At 48.3% G+C, this 9,958-nt stretch overlaps 1 protein-coding gene across 2 annotated transcripts in view; it reads left to right on the top strand.

Annotated features, from left to right (window-relative positions):
- Window positions 1-6: 6 nt before the first annotated feature.
- BCL7B (BAF chromatin remodeling complex subunit BCL7B) overlaps window positions 7-9,958 on the top strand; it is a 22,734-nt gene continuing 12,782 nt past the window's right edge. For both annotated transcript variants that reach the window (XM_017857656.1, XM_017857655.1), the window contains exons 1-2: window positions 7-162; window positions 5,054-5,129. In XM_017857656.1, coding sequence (XP_017713145.1) covers window positions 71-162; window positions 5,054-5,129 — 168 coding nt within the window. In that variant the 5' untranslated portion in view covers window positions 7-70. The remainder of the gene's footprint in view (window positions 163-5,053; window positions 5,130-9,958) is intronic.

Here is a 9,958-nt window from a genome sequence, read left to right as displayed (position 1 = left end):
GCGGGCGGCGGCGCGTGATACCCGGTGTCTTGGGAGCAGTGCCCCGGCCCCCGCCGCTCCCGCCGCCGCCATGTCGGGCCGGTCGGTCCGGGCGGAGACCCGCAGCCGGGCCAAAGACGACATCAAGAAGGTGATGGCGGCCATCGAGAAAGTGCGGAAATGGTGAGGGGCCGGAGCTTAGGGGTCTGGCGGGGGTCGCGGGTCCAGGCCCTGAGGAGCGCGGGACTGGCGACTCGGGTGGGAGCCGACCTGCCGGCGCTGGGGGAGGGGGACGCGGGAGAAGACGGGAGGAGGGCGTCGCTGGCGTCGGCGTGAGGTCAGAGGGCGCGCCGGCCGCGGCCAATCAGCGGGCCGCCCAGTTCGCGGGCCCGCCCACCTGCTACGGCTGCGGTCGCGCGGTGCCCGGGAGGGGATGCCGGCTTCCGGCCCGTGCTGGGGCCGCCTGGCCTCGGTGTTCCCGCGCCCGGCCCAGCCGGGGACCTGCCCTCCACTCTTCCTGGGCTTTGGCCCCGCCTGCGTTTCCAAGCTGGCGCTTGATAATATCGAGTATCCCTGGAGTGATTTCAACCCGCCAGGCTGAGAGCTCTGCGTATTCAGGCATTGAAGTTGGGTGAGTTTATGGGTTAGTCTATCTGTTAAGGGAGGAAGCCTGGTGTCATCCAAAGGGAAACCCCTCACTATCCCCCAGAACCTGGCCCCTGCGCCGCGAGCTTGGTAGGCATTTTCTCTTGCTGCCCTGCCGGCTGTCAGGAGAGTCCTTTGCAAACTGTGTACCAGCTTCCCTTTAATTTCTCTGCTTCTGCTCTTGCTCATTCCCCAGTCCGTTCATCGTCTGCACTGAGTGATTTTATTTTTCTCACTTCCGAGTAGCAGTGGTCTTTTTAAAGTGCACATCCTTACTTGGGAGGCTGTGGTGGGAGGATTGCTGGGACCCAGGAGTTGGAGGCTGCAGTGAGCTATGGTTATGCTACGGCACTCCAGCCTGGGCTGCGGCGAGAGACCCCATGTCTAAAATGTGCATGGAAGACGCCGGTTGAGCACCTGTTTTGTATCCGGATCTCCGATACACACTGTATCGGTGTGTATCAGAGTCAGCACATTAAACTTTCACAGCCAACTTCGTTAACTCTTTTCTATAGCCAATTACTACCAATAATTAAAAACCCAAGTATGGCTAGGTGAGGTGGCTCAGGCATGTAATCCCAGCACTTCGGGAGGCTGAGGCGGGTGGATCGCTTGAGGCCAGGAGTTTGAGACCAGCCTGGGCAACATAGTGAGACCCCGTCTCTACAAAAAAATAAAAGTTCAAGTAGATGTTACCTCCCGCCAGGAAGCCTTCCTTAACGTCTCCCACCCCTCACCCTTTACTCCCTTTAAGATCATTGGTACATTGGCCTTTACTTGTGTGTTTATCTGTCCATTTCCCCACAAGAGGGAAGTTCCTTCTCTTTTTATGTATGAGGGCTTCATATATAGTTGGGTTTCCGTATAAATAGTTTAATTTACTGATGGTTTTCCTCGTCCACCTTTAATCCTCTGAGATTTTGGTGAAACCTGAGAACAGGCACACCCTTCTCTTCTCCCCATTTTTGACCCCCCGCCCCTAGCAGGCTAGCCTGAAGGGCCATCCTCTGTCACCTGGAACTCTGTACCAGCCTCCCTTCTCTCTCTGCTGCTCTTGCTCATTCCCCAATCTGTTCACTGGCACCAAGTGATGCTATTTTTCTCTCTTCCGAGTTACAGAGTGATCTTAAAGTGCACAGCTTTATTTGGGAGGCTGTGGTGGGAGGATCGCTGGAGCCCAGGAGTTGAGGCTGCAGTGAACTATGATCCTGCCATGGCACTCCAGCCTGGGCAACACAGCGAGACCCCATCTGTAAAAAATATATAAAATGTGCATCTTATCCTAGCACCCCTAGTAATGCTTCAGTGGTTCCCTTCTTGCTTTTAGGATAAATACCGAAGAAGGCCTTCCTTCCTACCTCACTTGGCTGGCTCTTTCCCAGGATGCCCACCGTCTTTCCAGTGAAGTCACTCTGCTCTACCTACCGCCTGGCATTCTTCTTCCTCTCTTTTCTCCTCCCTCTTGCCGAGTTAACTCCTAGCACAGCTCAAAAGTTGCTTCCGTAGGTTCACCACTTGAGATTCCCAATCTAGATCAAGTCCCCTTCACAGAACTTTCCACGATTGTATTAGATGGACTCATGAGACAGAGTCTTGCTCTGTCACCCAGGTTGGAGTGCAGTGGTGCAATCTCGGCTCACTGCAACCTCTGCTTCCCAGGTTCAAGCAATTCTGCCTCAGCCTTCTGAGTAGCTGATTGCAAGTGTACACCACCACACCCAGCTAATTTTTGTATTTTTGTAGAGACTGGGTTTCGCCATGTTGGCCAGGCTGGTTTTGAACTCCTGACTTCAAGTGGTCCTCCCACCTCGACCTCCCAAAGTGCTGGGATTACAGATGTGAGCCACTGCATCTGGTCTCCTGTATTTGGCTAATTAGCCTACAAAAATGGCAATTTGATATGGTTAAACCTAATGATTAAGTGACTGATCTTGAATTGAGCTATTCATGTCTGTTTCCAGATATAAGACAGGGTCTGCGAGGGCAGGGACCATGGATCTTGTTCTCTGCATCGCCAGGTCCTAGCACAGCCTGTTGTAGACTAATTGGTTGAATAAATGAGAAAATGGAGTGGTCTGTTCAGGAATTCTAGTTATTTTCTAAGACTTCAATTCATTCCTTCTGTTACATCACAGTCTCGTTACACTCCCAGTATGTCTTTTTTTTTTTTTTTTTTTGAGACCCAGTGTTGCTCTGTTGCCCAGGCTGGAGTACAGTGGTGTGATCTTGACTCACTGCAGCCTCTGCCTCTGGGGTTCAAGCAATTCTTTCGCCTCAGCCTCCTGAGTAGTCGGGACTACAGGTGTGTGCTACCATGCCCGGCTAATTTTTGTATTTTTAGTGAGGACAGGATTTCACCATGTTGCCCAGGCTGGTCTCGAACTCCTGGGCTCGAGTGATCCACCTACCTCAGCCTTCCAAAGTGCTGGGATTACAGGCGTGAGCCGCTGTGCCTGGCCCTATTACGTCATCATTTGCTGAAGAACATCAACAATTACAACAGCAGTTACTTTTTTTTGCTTTTTTGTGACTTCACATTTGGACTTGACCCTTTGAGAAGTTGGCTCAGATCTGTGACAAAGCAGTTCTCTGCATTTGGCCCTTGTTCCTACTGACAGCAAGCACCTCTTAAGGTATCAGTGGACCTTACAATAAGCAGATTCGTTCTCTGCCTGGAATGCTTAGGGAATAACCTTCTTGGAATGAAGGAGAGGCTGGGCATGGTGGCTCATGCCTATAATCCCAGCACTTTGGGAGGCTGAAGCAAGAGGATCGCTTGAGCCCAGTAGTTCAAGACCAACCTGGGCAACATGGTGAAACCCTGTCCTTACTAAAAATACAAAAAATTAGCTGGGCATGGTGGCCTGTAGTCCCAGCTACTTGGGAGGCTGAGATGGGAGAGTCACCTGAGCCTGGGATTTTGAGGCCGCAATGAGCGGTGATTACGCCATTGCACTCCAGCCTGGGTGACAGAGGGAGAGCGTATCACACACACACACACACACAAAATAGAGCATTTCCTTTGTTCTGTCTCCTCCACACATTTGTTTGCAGACCTCGAAGGTGCTCTGTGGGCAAGCTCAGAACAGTGGCATTCTAATCTGGTGTAGATAGTTGGGGGTCCTTAGTCATTTAGAGAGTGACCTTGTGCAAGACTTTTATCCCTCTTGTCCCTTTGCTTATTTCATGAGTGTAGTGGACTGATAAACTCTGCCATTTTTACCCCTTTGGAACACAGCAGGAGACAAAAGGATTTCTACAAAGCTTTGGAACTTCAAAGTTGAAATTTAAAAAATTTCTTTAGACTAGTTTTCTTTTTCTTTATGCAGTCTTAGTAACCCAGAAAGGGAAAGGATCTAACTTTTCACACCCACCACGGCGTACCCCCCAGCAGCAGGTGTCTCTCCTGGGATTGTCTGTCCCTTGGAAGAACCTTTAACTGGAAACTAAGTAGGCCAGGTGCAGTGGCTCACGCCTGTAATCCCAGCATTTTGGGAGGCCAAGGTGGGCAGATTGCTTGAGGCCAAGAGTTCAAGACCAGCGCGGGCAACAAAGAGAGATCCCCCCCCCCCCCCCCGCCGTCTCTCCAAAAAATAAAAATGTAGCTGGGTGTGGTGGCATGTGCCTCTAGTCCCAGCTACTCAAGAGGCTGAGGTGGCAGGATCGCTTGAGCCCAGGAGGTCAAGGCTGCAGTGAGCTATGATTGTGCCACTTCACTCCAGCCTGGGAGGCAGAACGAGACGCTGTCTCACTAAAACAAAGGAAAGTAGTAATAGAACTCATATATTTGGTAAAGAGAAAAGCAGCCAACGTAACTGACATGCAAGTAAAAAAGAATATGGTGCTGTGTGTGCTACCTTCCAGCCTTATGTCCCACATCTTTTTTTTTTTTTTGAGACAGGATCTCTGTTGCCCAGGCTGGAGTGTGGTGGCGTGATCTCAGTTTACTGCAGCCTTTGCCTCCTGGATTCAAGGGATCCTCCCACCTTAGCCTCCCGAGTAAACTGGGATTACCGGCACACGCCACCATGCCCAGCTACTTTTTGTATATTTTTTTGTAGAGACAAGGTTTCACCATATTGACCAGGATGGTCTCAAACTCCTGACCTCAAGCGATCTGCACACCTCGGCCTCCCAAAATGTTGGGATTACAGATGTGAGCCACTGCGCCTGCCCTGTATTTTTTTTTAGAGATGAGGTCTCGCTAAATGGCCCAGGCTGTTCTCAAACTCCTAGGCTTGAGCGATCCTCCTGCCTCAGCCTCCCAAAGTGCTGGGATTACAGGTGTGAGCTACCGTACCCCATCAAGAGGAAGTTCAGAAGGATTCCAGATTGAAGGAGTGATCTGCTGAGTAGTAGAAAAGCACAAGTGATGAGCAGAAAACACATTGCATTGTTTTATTGGTTCTAAGAAGTGTCTTTCTTTTAGGGAGAAGAAGTGGGTGACTGTGGGTGACACGTCCCTGAGGATATTTAAGTGGGTTCCTGTGACAGACAGCAAAGAGGTAAGTGTGGATGAAAATCAAAAGGTACCATTTTGTTTGTTTCTTTATTTGATTGCCTCTTTTTTTATGAGACGGAGTCTCGCTCTGTCGCCCAGGCTGGAGTACAGTGGCATGATCTTGGCTCACTGCAACCTCCGCCTCCCGGGTTCACGCAGTTCTCTGCCTCAGCCTCCCGAGTACCTGGGGTTACAGGTATCTGCCACCACACCCAGCTGATTTTTGTATTTTTAGTAGACATGGGGTTTTACCATGTTCAGGGTGGTCTTGAACTCCTGACTTTGTGATTCACCTGCCTCAGCCTCCCAAAGTGCTAGGATTACAGGTGTGAGCCACTGCACCCAGCCTAATTGCCTCTTAATTAAAGGAATTTATTTTCCCGGAATTGAGTGGAAAATACTTCAAGGCACCCCTTTTACTGGTCCATGCAAGGCCTCTCTTTTTTATTTTCCTTCTTTATTCCTTTCCCTTAACTCAAGCCTCTTTTCCAGGGCTTGACAAACTACAACCCTGGCGTATTCCTTACGTTTGTCAGTATATTTCTATTAGAACATAATTGGCTGGGTGTGGTGGCTCATGCCTGTAATCCCAGCACTTTGGGAGGCCAAGGCGGGCGGATCACTTAAGGTCGGGAGTTTGAGACCAGCTTGGCCAACATAGTGCAACCCCCATCTCTACTAAAAATACAAAAAAATTAGCCGGGCTTGCTGGCGGGCACCTGTAATTCCAGCTACTTGGGAGGCTGAGGCAAGGAGAATCGCTTGAACCTGTAAGGCAGAAGTTACAGTGAGCTGAGATCTCGCCCCTGCACTCCAGCCTAGGGCAACAGTGTGAGACTCGTCTCAAACAAAAAACCAAACACATAACTATGCCCACTGATTTACTTATTGTCTGTGGTGCTTTTCAATTACGATGACAGATTGAGTGGTTGCCATGAGGCCTAATGGCCCATAAAACCTAAAATATGTATCATCTGGCCCTTTAAGAAAAAGTTTGCTGAGACTTGCTCTTATGCGATTAGCCCCCCACTGTAGTGTGTGTATCATGTGTATATACATCTTTCTAATTCTGATGTAGGCCTTTGTGATTCATCTTTGTTTGGATACTTGCATATTCTTTGAAAATACATAGCGTTGTTTCATATGTGTATTTTTGTTTTTAAACAAAACTTACATATGTACAGCGTTTTGCCAGAAACTCTTTGTATTCTCTTTGACTCCCGCTCTGTCACCCAGGCCGGAGTGCAATGGTGCAAGCTCAACTCACTGCAACCTCCACCTCCCAGGTTCAAGCGATTCTCCTGCCTCAGCCTCCTAAGTAGCTGGGATTACAGGCGCCTGCCACCATGCCTGGCTAACTTTCGTATTTTTAGTAGAGACAGGTTTCACCATGTTGGCCAGGCTGGCCCTGAACTCCTGACCTCAAGTAATCTGCCCGCCTCAGCCTCCCAAAGTGCTGGGATGACAGGCATGAACCACCATGCCTGACCCAACCTTGTTTTGAGAACCCTCCATGTATCTGTAAATACAAGTAGAATTATTACCTTTGACTCATGCATTGCATTTTCTTATTTGCAATGAGTACCTTTATGTATTTTCTGGGTAATAAATACCCAGTTTATTTCCAACTTTTTTTTCTAATTGTTTTTTAAAATTTCAAGTATAAAACATACAGAGAAGTATATAAAACATAAATGTACAGTGTATGAATAAATATAAAGCTACCACCCTTGTGAGAACCACTCAGTGTAAAACATAGAGCTTTGCCAAGACCCCAGCAGACCTCTCTGTAGCTCTTCCCATCCTCTTCCTCCTGCCCCTCTAAAGGTAATCACTCTCTTACTTTTGCTTTTCTTACCACTCTCTAGTCATTCATAAACAGTTTTCCTTTATTACTATTTTGAGATTTTTTTTCCCAGAGACAAAAATCTCACTATGTCACCCAGGCTGGAGTGCAGTGTCATGATCTCCGCTCACTGGAGCCTTGACCTCCCAGGCTCAAACAATCCTCCCACCTCAGCCTCCTGAGAATCTGGGATCACAGGCATGTGCCATCGTGCCCAGCTAATTTTTTTTTCTTTCTTCTTCTTTTTCTTTTTTTTTTTGGCGGGGGGAGAGATGGGAGAGGCCTCATGCACTGACTTCTTACTGTTTTCTTCTACGTTTGTTTTTCTTTTTGCTAGAGTACATCCTTCAAGAGTTTTGTCAAAGAGAGCTTCTTTGGGGAAAACTTTCTGAAAATATCTTTGTTTCACTTTCATGTTTAAAATTGATTTTATCTGTATATGAAATTCTAGGTTCAAAATTTCTTTCTTTCTGCACTTTGAAGCTATTACTCAATTGTACATCCAGTGTCGCTGTTGAGAAATGTGATGTTATTCCCATTCTTGAGTCTTTGTAGGTGATCCACTTGGCTTCCTGGAAACTTTAGCATTTCTTCTGTCTTTGATCTCCTAGGAATCTAGGAATTCCCTCAAAATATTCTGAAATGTTTTTTTCTGTTTATTTTATTTTATTTTATTTTTTTGAGACTGTCTCACTCCATAGCTCATGCTGGAGTACAGTGGTGCAATGATGGTTCACTGTAGCCTCGATTCCTGGGCTCAAGAAATCCTTATGTCTCCACCTCCCAAGTAGCTGAGACTACAGGCACGTGCCACGACGCCTGGCAAACTTTTAAATTATTTGTAGAGACAGGGTCTCGCTGTATTGCCCAGGCTGGTTTCAAACTCCTGACCTCAAGCAATCCTTCTGCCTTGGCCTCCCAAAGTGCTGGGATCACAGGTGTGAGCCACTGCACCCACGCAACTGCTTGCTTGCTTGCTTTTCTTTCCTTCCCCTTCCCCTTTCTCTTCCCCTTCCCCTTCCCTTCCCCTTCCCTTCCATCCTTCCTTGACGGAGTTTTGCTCTTGTTGCCCACTGGAGTGCAAGGCACAATCTCAGCTCACCGCAACCTCCACCTACCGGGTTCAAGTGATTCTCCTGCCTCAGCCTCCCGAGTAGCGCTTGCACCACCACGCCCAGCTAATTTTGTATTTTTGGTAGAGATGGAGTTTCTCCATGTTGGTCAGGCTGGTCTTGAACTCCTGACCTCAGGTGATCTACCCGCCTCTGCCTCCCAAAGTGCTGGGATTGCAGGAATGAGCCACCGCGCCTGGCAACCTGCTTTATTTTTTAACTTTTCTCTCATTCATTTCATTTCTCATCTTTTCCTGGTGCATTCTGAGTTTCTCAACACAGTTTTTGCTCATTAATCTTTTATTTAGCTGTATGTATTTCAATTAATTTCATTCACTTAATTTTTATTTGAGCAAATTATATTTTTCATAACAAATTGCCTCAATTGGTTCTTCCTCAAAACACTTTTTTTTTTTTTTTTTTTTTGAGACAGAGTCTCGCTGTGTCACCCAGGCTGGAGTGCAGTGGCATGATCTCATCTCACTACATCCTCCACCTTGTAGGTTCAAATGATTCTCCTGCCTCAACCTCCTGAGTAACTGGGATTACAGGCATGTGCCACCTTGCCCAGCTAATTTTTTTCTATTTTTAGTAGAGACGGGTTTCACCATGTTGGCTAGGCTGGTCTCGAACTCCTGACCTCAAGTGATTTGCCTGCCTTGGCCTCCCAAAGTGCTGGGATTACAGGCATGAGTCACTGCCCCTGGCTAAAACAACTTTTCGATATTATCCGTATCTTTCTGAGAAGATCTATGTTTAATTTCAGTTCTTCTGCTCCTTGTGGTATAGACTGTTCTATTTATCAGGGTGCCTGTATTCCTCCAATCTCTGGTGAGTTTTAGCTGTTCTCTTACCTTTTATTCCCTTGGGACTCTCAGTTGCATTGGCTGGTAATGTATAACTAGGAGGACCGAAGCCTGAGCCGTAGTTTTCCTTTCTGTAAATGAATTTAGGAGGTCGAGGTTAGCCTCGGGGTTCAGCCTCTCCCTTTTGCTCTCTGCTGTCGTCTCTGGCTCCAGGAAACCTCCCAGCACCAACCCTACGGACTCTGCCTTTATCTGAGAACAGCCATCCCAAGAAGTTCTAGGATGCCAAACTCATGGAGTTGATGGGGCGTGGTTCTGGAGCAACTGTTTATTCCCTATCCAGCCCTGGCTCTGGTGAGGCCATTACCCACAGGAGTCAAAGGCCAAGGAGTTAAATCTCTTGGGCATTGTGTATAGATAGGAGTAGACGCTGCTAGAAAACTCCCTTCCCTTGGCCAGGTGCGGTGGCTTACGCCTGTAATCCCAGCAGTTTGGGAGGCCAAGGTGGTTGGATTAGCTGAGGTCAGGAGTTCAAGACCAGCCTGGCCAACATGGTGAAACCCCATCTCTACTAAAAATACAAAACATGAGCCAGGCATGGTGGCAGGCACATGTGATTCCAGCCATTCGGGAGGCTGAGGCAGGATAATCGCTTGAACCTGGGGAGGCAGAGGTTGCAGTGAGCTGAGATCGTGCCACTGCACTCCAGCCTGGCAACAGAGCGAGACTCTATCTCAAAAAAAAGAAAACCAGGCCAGTCGCGGTGGCTCAAGCCTGTAATCTCAGCCCTTTGGGAGACCAAGGTGGGCGGATCACTAGGGCAGATCATGAGGTCAGGAGATCGAGACCATCCTGGCTAGCACGGTGAAACCCCATCTCTACTAAAAATACAAAAAATTAGCCGGGCATGGTGGCAGGCGCCTGTAGTCCCAGCTACTTGGGAGGCTAAGGCAGGAGAATGGCGTGAACCCGTAAGGTGGAGCTTGCAGTGAGCCGAGATCACGCCACTGCACTCCAGCCTGGGCAACAGAGCAAGACTCCATCTCAAAAAAAAAAAAAAAGAAGAAGA

The sequence above is a fragment of the Rhinopithecus bieti genome, unplaced genomic scaffold (assembly GCF_001698545.2).
Source record: "Rhinopithecus bieti isolate Rb0 unplaced genomic scaffold, ASM169854v2 scaffold_42772, whole genome shotgun sequence".
Lineage (NCBI taxonomy): Eukaryota > Metazoa > Chordata > Mammalia > Primates > Cercopithecidae > Rhinopithecus > Rhinopithecus bieti.
The sequence above is the reverse complement of the archived record's forward strand: the minus strand, read 5'-3'. Positions and strand labels throughout refer to the sequence as shown.